This window comes from Syngnathus floridae, chromosome 6 (assembly GCF_059516105.1).
Source record: "Syngnathus floridae isolate MCC-2025c chromosome 6, RoL_Sflo_1.0, whole genome shotgun sequence".
NCBI classification, from domain to species: domain Eukaryota; kingdom Metazoa; phylum Chordata; class Actinopteri; order Syngnathiformes; family Syngnathidae; genus Syngnathus; species Syngnathus floridae.
Window position 1 is genome coordinate 10803374 of NC_142418.1, and position 18303 is coordinate 10821676.

Consider the following 18303-nt stretch of genomic DNA (forward strand, 5'->3'; position numbering starts at 1 on the left):
CAAATGACAGCAAGTGGGTTTTATGTTGCCAGGGCAGAAAGTATATTGCTTCACGCAGGACTGTAGTGCTCGGTCTTCTTTACTGCTCTGGTTTAGTGCTGCATAGTGTGTCTATGTTATGTTGTGTGTATGCATACATGTGTTAGACGGTTAGTGGGTGAAAATATCCCCATGACTTTGTGCTCTGGTTTTTGTACCTTTAGCAGAAGCAATTCAACCGCTTTCTCTCAGCTAAAAAACAAACCCCCCACACTTTTTGGAAAAATACCTTTGACTTCAATTGTGGGTCAGAGTTTGCCCACAGTTTTTTCGGCCATTGCATTTGAGAATTCAGGAGAATAAGAAGGCTTACACGATGAAGTAAAACAGAAAGCAAGTGTGGCGACGATTCGTTTGCAAAATAATAAAAGCTATGCTCACAATTTTAACTTTTGCGTTTTTTTGAAAACCCTGCTATTACTCTGGACAAAACTTTGATAGATTTGCTCCAATGCTGTGAATTGAAACACTGACTACAAGTGGTAGTTTATGACACTTTTGTGCCTAGAATCTCAGTACACTTAGTTCTGGGATTCCCATCTCCTTCTTTTCTGGAGAACAGCATGCGTGAATGAAGAAACACTCCAAATTAAGCTAATTACTCATGAAATTAGGCTTCTGTTCTGTGTCCTCTTCTGATCTATGGTCACATGAGAATAGTTATTCTTTTCTCTTGTCTTTCCCTTGCCCTTCACTTATTCTTTTGTGTCTCACCTCTCTGGCACAAAGCTGTGAATCAAATCATTTCTCAGTGAGATTGATTCATTTTAAGTTCTTTCTTTGTTCCTGCCGTTCATCTGCCTTTCACTGCTAGTCCATCTTTCTTCACACTCATTTGTGTCTTCATTATTATCAACCCAGGGTATTTGTGTTATCCGTCACTGGAAAACTAGTGAAACCGTTCTTCTCACGCACACACTCACTCAAACAAACACACAGTTATACATTTACAAACAATGAATCTGTACAGGACCACTACTACTAATAACCGTAACCCTACTACTACTACTACTACTACTACTACTACTACTACTACTACTACTACTACTACTACTACTACTACTACTAATAATAATAATAATAATAATGAGTATATATGATTAAATTATTAAAATAATATTTATAAACAATAATAATAATAATAATAATAATAACAATTACATTATTAAAATAATATTAATAAACAATGATAATAATAATAATAGTAGTAATAATAATAATAATAATAATCACACAAGAATAAACAAAACAAAAAAGAAATTGGAATACAAGTTTATCAATGTTGGGGTTATATCTACGAACCTCTGCCCACCTTCATCAGCATGTGCGCATCTCAGTCTTGTCAATGCTTGTATTCATTATTGTCAAAGTATTCTCCAATTTGTAAATTAGGAGCTCGAAAAATGTTAAGGTGGCATCATTTGGAAAAAGTCAGTCAGATTGGCAAGTACTGAAAATGGTACTTGTGCAGGCCTCTTAGTGGCCACTCTGAAGGATGAGTACAATTCATGAGACTTAACCTCTTGTGCACATTCTGTGATTTATCACACACAAAACGATGACAGCATGTGCACGTGGCAGAGCGTGTTCTGCACACCTTCTCCTGCAGCCTTTGCCCTTTTCATTTAACTTTGTCTTCCACACCAGGGAAAAAGTATTTTTTTATCTGTATTAGTCTTCCTGTCCTCTATGTGAAAATCACTTGTGTGTAAAAAATGTGTGTGGGAAAAAAAAAGCTTCTTTTGACACCCTTTTCATCATTATTGATAATTAGCACAATCAATCATTAAACAACATAGCAAGAATGACAAAATATGCCATTTTTTTTCATTATATGACAGCTACATCTGTGGGAATTTGTTGTTTGAGGTAGAGAAAAGTTTCAGAGCTGCTGTCTCAAAAGGTATCTTTCAAACCCCAAACTACAAATTGCAGTTTTTTTCCCATTTGAAAGTAATCCCCCTGGAGTCTAAGGCACTTTGCAAGCCACCTGCTTTCACATTAAGGGGGAAAACTTGTAGTACTGGTTTGAAATCAATTTTTTGTGACAGCATTTGCGGAGCTTTTCTGACACATCTTATCCCTGGATTCTGGCCAATCCAGCTGCCTTGTAAATAACGCATGTTCTAACATTGCGTGGCGACGTTAGGCCCACTCATTACATGCAAACTAATCTTGCTGTCTCATGCAGGTGTTCAATATGAGTTGGATAGAAGTCGTAGAAGACCATGTTGGAAGAGTCTGCTTTGTTCTCAGCTTTTGCTCAGGTTTTTGTTTTGGGCTTTATCCTTTTGGCTGGTCCTTGATCTGTTGTTGAGACAAAGCTCACTGCCACTTATTACATTCTAGAGTGTCTTGAGATTCAGACAGACACCCTTGTGCCAGATGTAGCAAAACAGATCTATAACATGACCAAGTAGAAAGGACTTTCTATGAATACGCAATGCAGGCAGAATTGCTGGTACCCTTCCATTAAAGCAAGTGACAACTGATAATGGTTACAGAAACGAGACTAGAATTTGCCAAGATGCAGATTGATTAATGACACAATACAAAGCTTCTTGGAGACAGATGAGACAAAACTGGAACTTTTGGGCAAGTCGCCTCAGCTGTATGTATATAAATCCAAAAACAAACCATACAACATTGTTTCTGCATAAACATGGAGGAGGTTAGGTTCAGAGTTAGGGTTAGCTGAAATATGCAGTCTATAGTAGGCACCATTCAGACAGCTGGAGCAATTCACACACGACTAGTGGCCGAAAATTGCCGTTGAGAGGCGCACAAGTCTAATTGAGACCTAGAGAAATCATTTGATTGCGTTCATTGCTTTCAAATTTTATGCAATCCTGCATCACAATGCTCGTGAGGAAAAGCGGTTCAGAAAATGGACGACCGGATGGATGGATGGATGATGGAAGATGGACGGATAATGGATGATCATCAGGGTTAGGCTTTAGGGTTTCAAAAGCAATGCCCACATTTCTTTAATTAGTCAAGCTATTTTTTAATTGGTTTCATTTTTGCTGATTTTAAATTATTTCAGTGACCAATGCAGGTTTCTCTTCTTATAACATAAGGGCACCAATATCTTAGCCTCTGTCTGTAATCTCACAAATGTGTTACCAGACTTCAAGCAAGTGGAGGATAAGACTGTTAGACTGTCGACTGTCGGTGTCTGTTGAAGGGATTCAAGGGACAACTGCATGCATACTAATTGATGGAAGTGAGACGGATATTGCAATCTTGTAAGAATCAATAAGAGCTTCTCTTGATGGAAGGATATTTTGTTTCACTCCTGGTTGGCTTCTCAGTATGACATTGATTATAATGCACATTTGATCATGTTTAGGAGTTTCTTGGTCTCTTGCTGTTCAGTGTCTGGCTTACCCAAGGGATACTGATTGTGTCTTTGGAATAGAATTTATTAGTCCCTCCCCAATCCCCCAAAAGAACACTGTCAATTCTAATTCTATAATAATGCTTTAATCAAGCTATAACAAAGAAATTGTTTGTAACTTTCCTTTCTGTCTAGTATGTGATTGTGATTTTCCAAGCATTTTTTTCCTGCCTCCAAATCCAAACACAGTTAATCAAAGAAGACGTGGTGATTGTTTCGGATTGGCTACAGAAGAGAGGAGGGGAACACCATCACATAACACCAAAACAAAGAAAAGAAAAAAACAGTGAAGTAGCAAATAATACAAGTATATTCCTTGAAATGTGAGGAAAATGTTTACTTGTGACCAGCGATGCCAGTAACGCATTATTTTAATACAATAAAATAAACAAATAAAAAATAAATTAAAAAATATATATATTTTCCAATTCCAGTGCACATTGCAGTCAGAAGCAACAGAAGTTCACAAGGAAAGAAATAATAATGCACGATGAAATAATTAATGCCATTAACAAATTAGTGAGTTAATGCAAATTTAATGCATAATGTGCATTCACACTGTGTCACAGCAGTGTTTTTGTTGAATTCTAAGCTGATATTTTCAAAGGTGACATTTCATTTTCTGTGTGAAAGTAAGAAACTCTTTCTCTCTCCTGCTCAGCCTGATGTCGTCTCGACGCTACTACTTTGAGATTCTGCACAAGCAGGATGACAAGGGCTCGGATCACGTGGAGGTTGGGGTGAGTGAAAACGAGATGACATTCATTTATCTCCTTTTGGCATCAGACATCTTTTCTTCACCTCTGCATATGCGATGGCTTGTTGCTTGTTTTGCATTTGCTTTCAAAATGTGGCATGATAAGCGTGTAGAATGACGTGTCGGTTATATAAAGAATCCCTCAATCTTCATTTGGCTGTCTTTGTCAACCCTGACTGGTTTTTCATTGTGTGATAAGCATGAACTTAAATAAAATGTTAAGCATTTTTTGGGGGGGGGTTCATTGTCCACCTCTAATGTTCATTTTTCTATTTTCTCTGACTGCTCTGCATCATTTCTTTGGCCAAAGTGGTGTTCAAGCACCTGAGGCAAAGCTTAGACCTGAGTGGCACTTTGTTTCAAGCTGAAGTTTCAAATACCTCCTGTGTGCTCGGACCTGGAGTGGGGGGCACATGATGGTGATGAGAAGAGATCACCGCTGTGTGTATATGGATTTTTTTTTTTTTTAGATTATAAGGCCGAGGTTATCATCGTCACGGTGACCGATATTACTGGATATACTTCCTCCTTTCACAGAGCCATTTTTATACTCCCTTTCTTTGTCAGATTGTCTCCAATCACCTCCCTCTCTCTAACTGGTTAAGTCTTTCCCTTTTTTGGGCCTTCCATTAAATCTTAGATTTCCCTGCGCCTTATCTGTTTTGCTGTATTTGTTGTACCTTAATCCACAAATACTTCAAACCCTGCTCCCTTCAGCTTTACTGCTTCTGTGTTTAATTTCAATTTATTGATTGATGTTAAGACATCAAGACAGTATGCTTGAGGATGTTTTTTGAGAGGTGTTGACGAGATGCTGTGAGTTGCCTGGAGGATGCCACGTAGTCAGAAAGAGTTTGCAAGAAGATGACTGTGTGTGGGTGAGAATTAATAAATGAGTGTTCTTATTCAGTTGTGTTGATATTGAGCAAAGTTTGAACTCCTTTCATAAAACCGATTAATTCCAACATGGTTTAAATTACATGCAATTTCATGCCCACTGGTAATGAGTGATGAGCCATAAAAATCATTTCATACAAAAGAACTTTTCATGTCGGAAAAATGGATCTTGGCAGTCCTTGAACATTTGACAAAAATTGTTCCTTTACCTCCAACAAACCTTGAGTCTATTGTGAGTATATCCATGTGAACACGCTTCAAAAGTAGCCAAAACATTGCACAAATTGCATTGTGCTATTTTACAAATATCTCTTTTCAAGTCCCCCGGTTTTGTCACATTCACACAATTTATTGACGTGGGTAAATAGCTCACTAATATGAATCCCTCCCTTCCATCTCAGAGGCCATCAAAGTGTTTTATACTTACAGGAACAATTTAATGAAAGTTCTGAAAGTCATGTCGCAAATCACTATCGTTTGTGTGTGCGCGTATGTGTGTGTGTGTCTGTGTATTCGTGTGATGCACCTTTCGATCTGTTATTATGGGCCCCTTTTGAGATTTAACAGGAAATATATTTTACACCTCTACAAAAATATCAGATTTATTGCAAGTGGGGCAAAACCGCATAAGTACAGTACTCACATAAATCCACATAAAAGCAGATGCTCATTTGTTGTGGCGCGTCGCCTGGATTCACGGCTTTTTCCCTCTATGTTGCATGCCGGGTTGTGATTGGGTGGTCAAAGGTGAGCTGTTGCTGTGGGAAAACATTTTTTTTAGCAGCGCTTGATAGACAGAATACAGAATACAAAGATGCATTCTTATCTTGGAGCAAGAAATAAAACCTTGCTCATTGAGTGAAAAAAGGTGGGATAGACACCAAAAGAAGCAGGTTAGAAATAGACTGCATCCCCAAAGGAACAGAATGTTCGTGTTGTGGGGAGCACCAAGCCCATGAATGACGAGCTTGTTGTTTTTTAGCTTGAGTAAGCAAGTTAGTAGAGTCGCGCAGTGACATAACTTTATTATTAAGACGAGCGCGGACTGGAAATGTCATGTCATATCGCAACAGCACTCGGCTGGGAACGAATAGTTCTCTTGCTGTTGTTTATTAAGTGCCATGAAGCAGCGCCATTCTCCATTAGAGCGGAGGTCAGGGTGGCAAACACCATCAAATGAGGCTGTTTTATTTTTTTTCTAGTATTTTCAATTTACTAGAGGATAGTTATAACTTGGCTAAAGATCAAAATAAACGATCATCATAGTGCTGTCGACACCTTGTCCATGGGGCACAGTACCTCGTCGCCTGCCTTTAATGTCTGTGACAGGCTATTCTTGTTATGGCAAATTTTAAAATTTAAAAATAAAATTTGAAGCACAAGATGAAACTAGAGGGGTAAATTTGCATTGACCTTATTTTTGTCACGTTATCTGCACTGTTTTAACATATGTGACAAAATGATTGTTGTTGATCTGCAAACTCACCCTTCTGCTGCTGATTTCATTTAGCAGTTTTATATCCCAATTATAACATTCATCAAGAAACATCTTGTTGAAACAATACAATGGAATGCTTTTACACTGTAGAATACAATTGAGCTTAGCGTGCTGGTGTGGCACTTGACAACCATTCCATTCTCACATGGCCTCTTTGTAAAATTAATTGCCTACCCCTGCCGTAGAGGGATAAAAGCTGAGGTGGCATCACATCTGCATGGAAGCCCCGGTGTTACCTAATTGGATGTAAGGCATCTGTATAATCATTTGTAGTGTTCACCCTCCAGATGAAGTTATTTACTTGTTTTGTTGCTGTAGATGGGTCTTAAATTTGTTACATTGTTTTCTCGTTGTCTAAGAAGCACGCTGACCTAATGGAAAGTGTCAGCTGTTATCAGCATAAAGTAAAGCAATGGTCATTAAATGGTGCCACTGAGAGAACGGCACAGAAAAGAAGAAAGTCGCGGCTTAATTAGTGATGGCAGCAAAGGTGTAGGATTTAAATTCGCGCCTTTAATGTTCCTCTTTTATCGTTCCTGCCAGGACAAGTCTCTGACCGTCTACCAATTAATATGAATGCCGTTCTGTGTGCACACTCACCTTCTCCTTGGAAACTCACACACAAGGAAAGGCAGATTCTCACACAAGCATATACAGAGAGTTCTCTCAATATCCACCTCACATCTGACCATAAATCAGCAAGTGGTCTGTGCCACCTGGAGGCGGCCATTAAAGTATATTGTCTCTTTTCATTGTACAAGTAAATCTGATACTACTTGCTTTTTAATCACTATAATTCTGTTAAGGTTCAATTCAAGTTCAGCAGCTGTCAAAAACATGCATTTGTAATTCTGGTGTAGTCTTTGCTGCAATTCAAAATTTATCTGCATCACATTCAATAGTCAAAGAGGAAACTGACAAGTCAAAGGATTAAAAATTTGATTAAAAAGAAAAATGGACAGGATGTTAAATTATAATAAATGGAAAAGGATAAAAATAAATAAAAATAATGGATACAAGAACAAAAGTACCTTTTTCAATCATGCAACAATTATTTCAGGAGTTAATAAACTTGTTGATTATTTTTTCGAATAATTGAATCGGATAAAAAAATACATTTCCATCCCTTTAAAAAAAACGAGAGATTATTACAAAGTGACAGGGCAGAGAAGTGCATGGATGCTGCGTGAGCATCCCAGAGAGCTGCCATGTTTTTATTCAAAATTAAATGTTGATCTAATGGCCCCCCACAAACAAACTATAAAGTGTACACCATACAGTATGCTCCAAATAGGCATAATTACAGAACAGTATCACTTGAATCTTTATCGCTTGAATTAATTTAATTCCAGCGCTTGTAGTAAGTGCAAGTTAATTTATACTCGACATTTTAACACAGCTTCGGCTGACCAAGCAGGCAAGCAGTCTTACTGGTTTTATTTGTCCTTCAAGTCCAAGTCCGCCTGTCCTACATGACCTTGCTAGACTGTCTACTTTAGTAAAACAATGGCATTACAGTATATTAAAACCTTGCTGGGCCAGCCGGTCCCTTCCTGCCACGTCACAGCATGATGTCGCTTTAACCCCTTTTGTCAGTCTAACACCTGTGCTGTTTGCTCGGTTGTAGTTAGCATGTATTTGAATCTGAAGCAGTCACATAATAACACCTACTCTTATATTAATTTTACTGTGTGTGTGCGTGTGCGTGTGTGTGTGCGTGCGTGGGTGCAGCTGTGTGTGTGTAGGCATTTGCATGATTTAGAGTGTGATTTTATTTATGTCCTCAAGAAGGCACAGCAAAAATGAGCTGTCATCTGTAATTACAGCCAGGCTAACAAGAAGTGACTTGTTAATTGTTAAATCTATTTAAAAGAATTGTAGCTTGTCGTTCCCTTTCTTGTATTCGCTTCACTGCTCTCTGCGTTTCTCTAATGTCACATCATTGTGTTGATTTAAATCACTGATTGTCACTGTTTATTACTGACGTCCATACCTATTTCATGTACGTATTATGTTACTTTTCGCTTTATAACGCCCTAAGTCGTTGAGTTTTGGTTTTCCTTCTTTTCTATGTGTTGGTACCAACCTCCAGCAGCACATTGATCTCAAGAAGTTGCTCAAATCAATAACTGTGAAATATAAACTGTGATATAAGATTCATGTCTCTCTACTTGCTTACGTTTGCTCTCCTCACTTTATTCTTTGCTTTTGTCTCTCTTCTTTTCACACACAGTGGCGTCCATTCCTCCCTGGTCTGAAATACGAAGTGATAGACTCAGCCTTCATCTCATTGTATACAGGTAAAAGTTTGATTTTGTTCATTTGATTGAGTTTAAAACGTGAACTTATCTGGTAGTACTTTTTCATATTCAGAAAACTTTATCCCCTAAGGGAAGTTAAGTGAGCCTCCATGCATACATAGTAGGTAGGTACATACGTACGTAGGGGTACTCTTGTTGAAGACAAGAAACACGAAGAAGAATATGCAAATGAGTTTAGGAATGATTTTTTCATTCTGCTCAGTTGAGGAAATATCAGCACTGGGAATTTGAAAATGAGTTTAGGAGTGGTTCACGGGACTTTGTATCAGACAAGGAAACTGACACACATTTGAACTTAGAATCATCTTATGTGAGGTAACAGTGTTATTATTTTTTTATTCTGCTCACTTGAGGAAATGTCAGCACTAGGTTCAAGTCCTTGTGAACTGGCTATCGATTTTCTTTCGGATGACACTTGTGAGCACATTGCAGCTCCGTATCAGGACTGAGATGCTACGGACAGACAGGCCAGATGCTAAAAGGCCCCACAGGTACAATTGGGGTCATGTACACTGGCGACACAACTGGCAGCATAATCTGTGCCTTTGTGTTGATTTTCAATGTCCCTTAGTATAAATTACTTATTATTTGACCTTCCCCATCTTGTAGTGGATATACCGGTAGTTCTTGACCTCCTTGGAGCAACGATCTGTGAAATATTGACAATCTGGAACCTTCAGAGACCTGACAAAGCAAACCAAGGCCATACCCTGAATTTTGCGAGAATAGAACATATTCCTCAATGGCAGATATTTAAATATGTTTGACTAAGTTGTGGAAGGCACGCATGTAAACAACAAGTGTCTTGAAAATAATTTTAAAAAATAGGTGCAATTTGTTTTGTTTGTGTAAACTGTGTGAATGTGCATCACCAATCTCAATCCCGAGAGGATAAAAATGTTGCTGACCACCCTGTTAATTACATGCATCCCTCCCATCAGGCAATGCACCTGACGCGCCATTAATCACACATGCTTGCCTCCTGCCTCTACTCGATCGATTGGTGTAATTATGATTCTCCTCTGCACTATTTTTTGTCTTCCAACTTTCTTTCCTCATCTTTGTTTTTCCACTTCTCGTCTTCCTTCTTTTTCCTGCTGTTACGGCTTTTACTCTCAAAACGCAGCAATTTGTACAACGGCACAGTTTGTGATAGCTCGATTGAGTGGGTAATTGCTAATGCTACCTACCTGTAGGATGACTGACTACCACTATCTCCAAGTTGGAGTGTTTCAGTGCAATGACAAGTACATATCATGCAACACTGAGCAAATAGTCGACTGTGAGTGGCCACGAGGATGACAGAATCTTCATTCCTTGCTTGTTCTGTTGAAAGGCTGGTCATCAGGGGTTTCCGTGAAAATGTATCTTCAGTTGAGATTTGAATGGTAAAATACTTTAAATAGTAACATTTCCAGTGCAGTTACTGTAGTCAGAGTTTTACGGTGACTGTGTGACTCAATTACCAATATGCTTGACCTTTGATGTCCCATTGTAATTTAAATGATGCGTGAATGAGCAAGTCTGGAAGGGTGTAATGGCCCTATCGCTATAATGCAGCTTGAATTTTGGTTCCCAGTCAGTGTGAGAGTACATTTTTTTTGTTTTGTTTAAATATGTGCATTGTGATTGACATCCCTGAACAGAAACAGAAGACTTTTATGATCGAGTCAATCAAAAGTGAACATTATTATCTTTGTAGTATCTGTAAAATGTCTTGTAGCTCTGGATTTTTTAAATACAATTTATGCTATTGTATCTCAATAGTACTATAGTGATTGTGCTGCACCTTCTAATGCCTAAGTGCTCTCTGGTGGTCACAGAATAAACCATTTGCACTCCTTTGTCCTTCAAAAACCTGTCGTTTAATGTCCCCACTCTTTCTCAGTCGTGTTTTTGCTCTGAATTTTTCAGACGAGTCCAGCCTCAAGATGAACAGCGTCGATCACATCCCTCAGACTTTTGCCAGTCATGTTCGGCTCCCAGAGGAGTCTCTGCCCCAAAAATTGGAAGAAGATGGCAAGCTACGGCACGGAGCAGATATGTTGAAGCCAGACCCGAGGGACACCTTCTATAGCAGTAAGTCTGTCCATCATTTCAGATTGTCTGTAAAATATTTCTGAATAAATAACCTCATGCAAAATGTTTTCTCCCCTTTCAGCTCCCATGATCGACCCCTCCCGACTAGAAAATGTTCTGCCTGCTTGTCTTTACTCTCCCACCTATGTCGTCAAAGATTTTCCCATTGCTCGATATCAGGGCCTGCAGTTTGTAAGTGACCTCTCAATCGTCTTCCCTTTGGACCACTATGCTTGCTATTCACTGTTTTAATTGGATGAAAGGGTTGCTGAAATCATCTTTGTGGGTCATCAGCAGTGCATCCAATTATAGCAGCCATATGTAGATGACTTAACCTGCTAAATAATAAAAAAAAGTGTTTACCATTAACTCATCAGCTTCTCTCATAAATCAACTGGAGAGTTGCAGCCAATATGGAACGCTGCTGCCCCCTATCATAAACTATGACTTACTACACTAATATAAAACAAGTTACAATTCATTTGATTAGCTAGTTTAACGATCTGCAATTTATGTTTGACGCTATACTGTTTTCCAGGTTTATCTGTCATTTGTTTACCCAAATGATTTCACCCGTCTCACACATATGGAACGAGAGAACAAGTGCTTCTACAGAGAGTCACCCATCTACTTAGAGAAGTATGTCGATCAAAAGGGAATCTTCAGTTCATCTTAACACATCCAGATATGTAAAACGCAACAGTAATTACACCACCATGACCCAGTGCAACCTGTTACTTTTTTTCCACTTGTTAAAACAGGAGTTAAAATATCATTGATGACACATTTTGAAGAAAGTTATTTTAAAAAGGGTATTGTTTCTGTCTTCAAGATTCGGCTTTTATAAGTACATGAAGATGGATGAAGAGGAAGATGACAGGCCGTTCTTCTTTCCCAACCCTGATGGTAACATACGGCTGACTCTAAGGGCCACACCTGTATTTCTCACCGTATGCCTTGTTTATTTGTCTCCAGATTTCCTGGAGGAAGACGAAGTGGTGGATATGGAAGACGAGGCAGAGATTGTTGGCACGCAGTCACCCAAGAAGCCTCTTCACCTCAGTCAGACAAGCCATGCTTCCAAGTCCTCCCATCATCACACTCAATCGCGACCTACATTTGCAAGTAAAGAAGTAGAGGATGGCGAGGAGGATCCTGGTGAGAGGGAAGATGGTGCAATCAATAATATAGTAAACCGCAGAGAAAGGAGACACTTTGCCTACAGAGATGAGATAGAAAGGGACAGAAACTGGAGAGGAGCTCAACCTAGGGCTAACAGGAGTTATGATGCCAAAGACGGTCTGTCAGAACTCCAAACTAGGATGCGTCGCTCCGACACAGAAAGCGTGGTCCGAGGCCGCTCTCTGTCGTGGAGCCGCAACAGTCCTGCAGCACTCAGCCCGGCCAGTAAAGGTGGTGGAGAAGAGGAGGTCGATGCTACTCCTAAATTAGTAACTCGACCTCTCCTTTTTCCAAAAAAGTCCTCCATAACTAGTCATGCCAAACACATCCTCACCAACTCTGCCCACACCAACAATATCCGTGACAGTAAAAATAAGATTGCTGGAAGCAAGAAAGAGAAGACACAAGAGAACAAGATCTACATCACCAGGCCTCGGCCACACAGGGAGCGAGAGAAGGAGAGGGAGCAGCGTCGAGAGAGAAGGGAGGAGAGGGCATCTGACCATCCGAGAGAGGTGTTCCCTGGAGTCTTTCTGTATCAAACTGGGAGGACCACAAGACTGGTCAAACTTGGGGACAAAGGGCATGTTGGATGGGTTAAAAGCAGAGGCAGGAGTCCAGTTAGCTCCCCTCAGCTCTGGCCCAATCCACCCACAAAATGGGGTAAATCATCCCTTCACAATAAAAGCATCAACATTCCAAATGAAAATGTACAAAAGTCTACCAATAAATTGACAGCTCTAAAACGGTCAGATGAGAGCCTCAGCAAAGGGGAGAACCTTGCTTTAAAGATGACAGCCACAACAGGTCCGACCAGCAAATCACACCCTCTGACCCCACGGTCTCGTCACCAAGACCCCACCCAGCATGCTCCTCACTGGTTGAACTCCACCGAAAGCCTCCAAGGTCAAGTGCGAGTAACCTCCTACCTCAAGACCACCGAGATCACAGAGTCACAGCCGGACGCCAACCTGGCAGAGATGGAGCAAGACACAAACCGCTCTAATCCTGACATGGAACCAGAACCCGAGGAAGGTGAAATGTCGGACTACAGCTACGAAGAGGTGGAAGCGCGGCCAGGTTGGGCAGAGGAGAGCATCAACTGGCAGAGGACTTTCTCGGTGAACCCAATGGATTTTGAGCTTCTGCGCTCCGACTGGAATGACCTTCGCTGCAATGTGTCTGGTAACCTCCAGCTGGCGGAGAGCGAGGTGGTGGACGTGCTGGCTCAGTACATGGAGAAGCTCAACGAACGCAACGGCGGGTAAGAACACGTGAATGCTTATCGACTTTACATGAATACATTTGTTGTAATTCAATCTAAAATAAAGGCAGCGTTTTTTTATTTGGCAAATTAAACAATTTTATTCTTTTGTTTTGAAATTCTGTACTTTATCGATTGTCTGTATCCGGAATCCAGGATTTATACCCTGCTACGAATCATCAACGTGGAGAAGCGGCGAGACTCTGCCAGAGGGAACCGCTACCTGGTGGAGCTGGAGCTGATGGAGAGAGGCCGCAGTGTCGTGCGTCTGTCCGAATACATCTATTTGCTGCTTCACCGGGGCAGGCAAGTTGACGAAAGCCTTGAGAACACGGAGAACACGGCTCCGGCTTCCATCCCGGCCTCGGGCCCCTCGGCTGCCACGTCCAACCTCAGCACCGCTCCACACCTTCCACCCACCAAATCTCCCTCACGGCCTGGAGCCACAGCCTGGAGCACAGCCTTTGCCAAACCTCTGCTCTGCCAGCCGGTCATGCTACAATGGAGGAAAGATGTCATGGTGCACTTTGTGGTACCAGGTTAGTCAGAAACGCTACTGTTGGAATAGTCTGTAATGAATTCATTGTTCATGTTCTCTCATCTAGAAATAAGGATCTTGGAGATATTTCCTCAGGTCACACCGTACACAGGTGACAGTTCAAATGGGCTTGCAGTTCATCCGAGTTCTCTTGTTCCTGCCTTTCAGTAAAGAACCAAGCTCGCTGGATCCAGCAGTTCATTTCTGACATGGAAAATCTTCATCATCAAACCAAGGATAACAACTTCAACATCATCATTGTAGACTTTGAGAGTGAAGACATGGATGTGGAGCAAGCGCTTAGAGAAAGCACTGTTCCAAGGTGCGTCGTGCATCTCGCAAGGCGGCAACTTCCATGTCCGTTTAATAGTTGACTTAGCAATTATTTGCTTTGTTTTGTTAAGATATGAGTATCTGAGGAGAGAAGGGAACTTTGAGCGCTCAGCTGGACTGCAGATTGGAGTGGATACCATTGAGGTGAGATAGACAAACACAATGGGAGAGCAGTGCTTCAACAGTTAACTGCATCTCTGGCATGTGTATGCCATGGCTGTCCCTTATTTGACTCGCTGAATATGTCTCAATCCCACGTGCCTTTGTGCACCCTTCCCCCCACCTGGTGATGAGAGGCTGCCCATTTCTAGCTCGACGTTGATCCGTCAGTTGAGTGTCAGTGCCGTTACAATGCAATGACAGGCCTGTCAATCACTCTGGAATCATTTGGAGGGTGTGGAGGCTAAGACAGATTGCCGATTCTGAGGCCAGATGCTAGGAATGCTTGCTGTGTTAGTTATTATTGTTATTATTATTATTATTATTATTATTATTATTATTATTATTATTATTATTATTATTATAGAACATATTTGGAACAATTTAAATTTAATATTTAATATCATATTTAATAAAAAAAACATACTCAAAAAGTGCTGACAAAGCTTCTTAATTAATGGATTGATTACTCTGGAATTAGACTAGTACCAGTTTGAAGATTTCGATGCGTCTGACAAAAAGTTAATGGTTTAAAGCATAACTGTAACCCAATGTACAAATAATAATATAAAAATATTTATAAACAAATATATAAAAATAATTTTACGGCACTGACCACTTGTGAGTTTTGCCCTTTCACCCAAACATCTTTCAGATAACAAATTAATCCCCTAAACTGGGCTAACTTGTACTCACCACATAAACAATACTGCAGTTATAATTACTGTGTGTTTTCCTTCCGGCAGGATAGCCACAGCATTGTGTTCCTGTGTGACCTCCACATTCATTTCCCTCTAAACATCTTGGAGAGCATCAGGAAGCACTGTGTTGAAGGGCGCCTTGCTTTTGCTCCTATTGTCATGAGACTTGGCTGCGGGAGTTCGCCACAGGAGCCTGATGGTAAGACGCACAAATAAAAATGAAAATATCTGACATGATTGCATTCACCATTCACTTGGGACTGGTAATGTTCTTCATTTTTTGATGCGAGTTTTTACTTTTCACAGGTTATTGGGAGGTGAATGGCTTCGGTTTGTTTGGGATCTACAAGTCTGATTTTGACAAAATTGGCGGGATGAACACCGAAGAATTTAAAGACCGCTGGGGCGGAGAAGACTGGGAGCTTTTGGACAGGTAACTCAGCATGAAAATTTAGAATATTTGATTTTTCTGTTTATCTCATAATACCATGCGAAAATAAATGAAGACATAAAGACGATCCTGGAATCAAACGCCTGTTTTTATGAAACTATTGAAAGTCACTTACATTAGAATTTGAGTTCAACGAATAGGCCATGTTTGATAAAAGCCTCCACACCTCATAAAAATACACAAGGATCTCATTTTAAAAATGCTCACCTTCAGAGTGTATTTCATTTCTTTCTCTTTCTGGATGTCTATAGGGTATTGCAGAATGGTTTGGAAGTAGAGAGACTACGCTTAAGAAACTTCTTTCACTACTACCACTCCAAACGTGGAATGTGGAATGCCCAAAACAAGAAAACTGCAAAGGGATAATGCAGCACCTGAATACTAATCTACCTGCAGATCCACTGTGTGCAAGTGTGTGTGCCTGTGTGCAAGTGTGCGTGCAAGTGTGTGTGTGTTTGCGTGTATGCGCATGCATGTGTGCGAAAGTGTATGTGCGTGCATGCGTGTGTGGGTATGAGATTGACTCAAGAAAGCTCGCTCACTGATGGCCAAGGTTCCAGCATCCTTTCGAGGATAGTTTGTTTGACGGTACAAAGTCCATATGTGAACTTTGGAAGTGAGCTGTTTACAAAGATCATCCTGAGTAACTTTGAATCATCAACTGGAGTACTTGAGGGAGAGACTTTTTTTTCTCCTTCTCATAGCTCAATTCTAGTGCAATGTTTTTAGAAGAACTGGAAAGCAGCTGTTTTTCCATATGTATGAATGTGCACATGTATATATGTATATAAGTGTGTGAAGAAAACACCTTTTTTCTCATAAGGGTTAGAGATGCTAACCTAAGATTATTTTTTTTCTAGGATGTGCACACATGACAGTCTAACATGAATGTGTGTCATCACAGCCCAATAGTGATAATGCTTAATAAATCTTTTATTTTCTGGATATACTGCAATATATATGTGTGTGTGTGTGTCTGTGTGTGTCTATATATATATATATATATATATAGACACACACACGCATACATACAACACACACACGCGCTTTTCATCTTTTTTGAAAATTTATTTCTAATGTACTTTTGCCTCGAGCTTCATCAGTTGAGTTTCAGTGTCATTATTTTATACAGTTGAACGTTTCTATAAAACTGCTGTTCTGTGCACTGTAACATGCGTTTTACCATCCATCATATTGCTCTTTGCTATTTATGGCATTTCCTGTCTCATTAACTCCACATTCTGCTTTTAGATGCCTTCAGTAGTTTTTGTTTGTGTATGCACCAACTGTTGTGGTTTTATTTCTAAAGCATTGGTTTGTAAACAGTTTGCACCTTTTAATATACTGATTCTATCCTCTATTCCCTCTAAATGTCTAACCTCACATGGAACATAAAACTCTAACGAGGGAAGACGAGGGCTGATAGTTGCGTTGCTGTTGCGTTGAAAATCCTGGATTTAAATGTTTCAAAATATTTATCTGTAGAGAACGCTTAACTTAAACTCAACAGAAGTGGGAACGTTAAATTTCTCTCAAATGTGTGCCTTCATCTGAGTTGGGCTGCAGGCAGTTTTTATACAGTTATATATTACTGACACAAGAGTGTCGGAAATGATTTACAAATGGGCTGTAATGTCACTATATCTTCAGTTACACTATCACAAAGGAGTGACGGTCCTTTACAATGGATTACAGGTATCTATGTGTGTTTGCTGTAGTAGTGCATTGAACGTGTTGTTGCAAACTAAGAGACTACTGAGCAGAACCAGACTCACTGGCAGCTGCAGTCCAGCAGGGGCTCACTGGCTCCCATTAGCTTGCCTGGAGGGCGGATTCTTATTGCCTCTTTATACAGCATGGTACTTATGATGAGGAGTGGCTAGTAGGCTCCAGGCTGGACTCATATGAGTAATAATTTAAGACCTGTTATTGACTGTATGATTGTTAAATGCCCTATCTTTGCCTCTATTGGGAAAGGTCCAAACAATGTAAGGTTATTTAACATTCACAAGGGGCAAATTAAAAAGCAGAAGAAGCATTATAACTAGACTAGATATATATTTAAAAGGGAAATTGATGGGAAATAGGTATATACATTCCAAGGTAATTTCTGTGAAATTGTTTTGTAGAGGAAATGTTTTAAGAATGTATTGTACTTTTGTTTGTTTTTTAATACAAAATTGTACGCTTACGCCCACATCCTTTTCTGTGTGAGTTTTTTTTTAATGTGATATATTAGAACTAGGGTGGCTCGGCGGTGCACTGGTTAGCACGTCCACCTCACAGTTAGGAGGGTGCCGGTTCGATTCCACCTCCTACCCTCCCGGTGTGGCGTTTGCATGTTCTCTCCGTGCCCGCGTGGGTTTTCTCCGAACACTCCAGTTTCCTATCACATCCCCAAAACAGGCCGATTGAGCCTTCCAAATTGGCCCTAGGTGTGAGTGCGAGTGCTGATGGTTGTTTGTCTCTGTGTGCCCTGCGATTGGCTGGCAACCTGTTCAGGGTGTCCCCCGCCTACTGCCCGATGACTGCTGGGATGACTCCAGCACGCCCGCGACCCCCGTGGGGACAAGCACTATAGAAAATGGATGGATGGATGCATGAACCTTGGTCTTTACCCCGTTCAACGTCACTATGTATATATCCCACATCTATCCACAAGAGGGCGATCAATTCACATACGC

The 18303-nt window shown here is 40.3% G+C and overlaps 1 protein-coding gene across 1 annotated transcript in view; it reads left to right on the forward strand.

Annotated features, from left to right (window-relative positions):
- Positions 1-17816, forward strand: part of b4galnt4a (beta-1,4-N-acetyl-galactosaminyltransferase 4a) — a 94698-nt gene extending 76882 nt beyond the window's left edge. The window contains exons 8-20 of the mRNA XM_088377632.1: positions 4101-4179; positions 8825-8891; positions 10827-10991; positions 11074-11183; positions 11530-11630; positions 11824-11897; positions 11967-13437; positions 13594-13976; positions 14144-14297; positions 14380-14452; positions 15214-15367; positions 15475-15601; positions 15871-17816. Coding sequence (XP_088233758.1) covers positions 4101-4179; positions 8825-8891; positions 10827-10991; positions 11074-11183; positions 11530-11630; positions 11824-11897; positions 11967-13437; positions 13594-13976; positions 14144-14297; positions 14380-14452; positions 15214-15367; positions 15475-15601; positions 15871-15985 — 3073 coding nt within the window. The 3' untranslated portion in view covers positions 15986-17816. The remainder of the gene's footprint in view (positions 1-4100; positions 4180-8824; positions 8892-10826; positions 10992-11073; positions 11184-11529; positions 11631-11823; positions 11898-11966; positions 13438-13593; positions 13977-14143; positions 14298-14379; positions 14453-15213; positions 15368-15474; positions 15602-15870) is intronic.
- Positions 17817-18303: the final 487 nt, after the last annotated feature.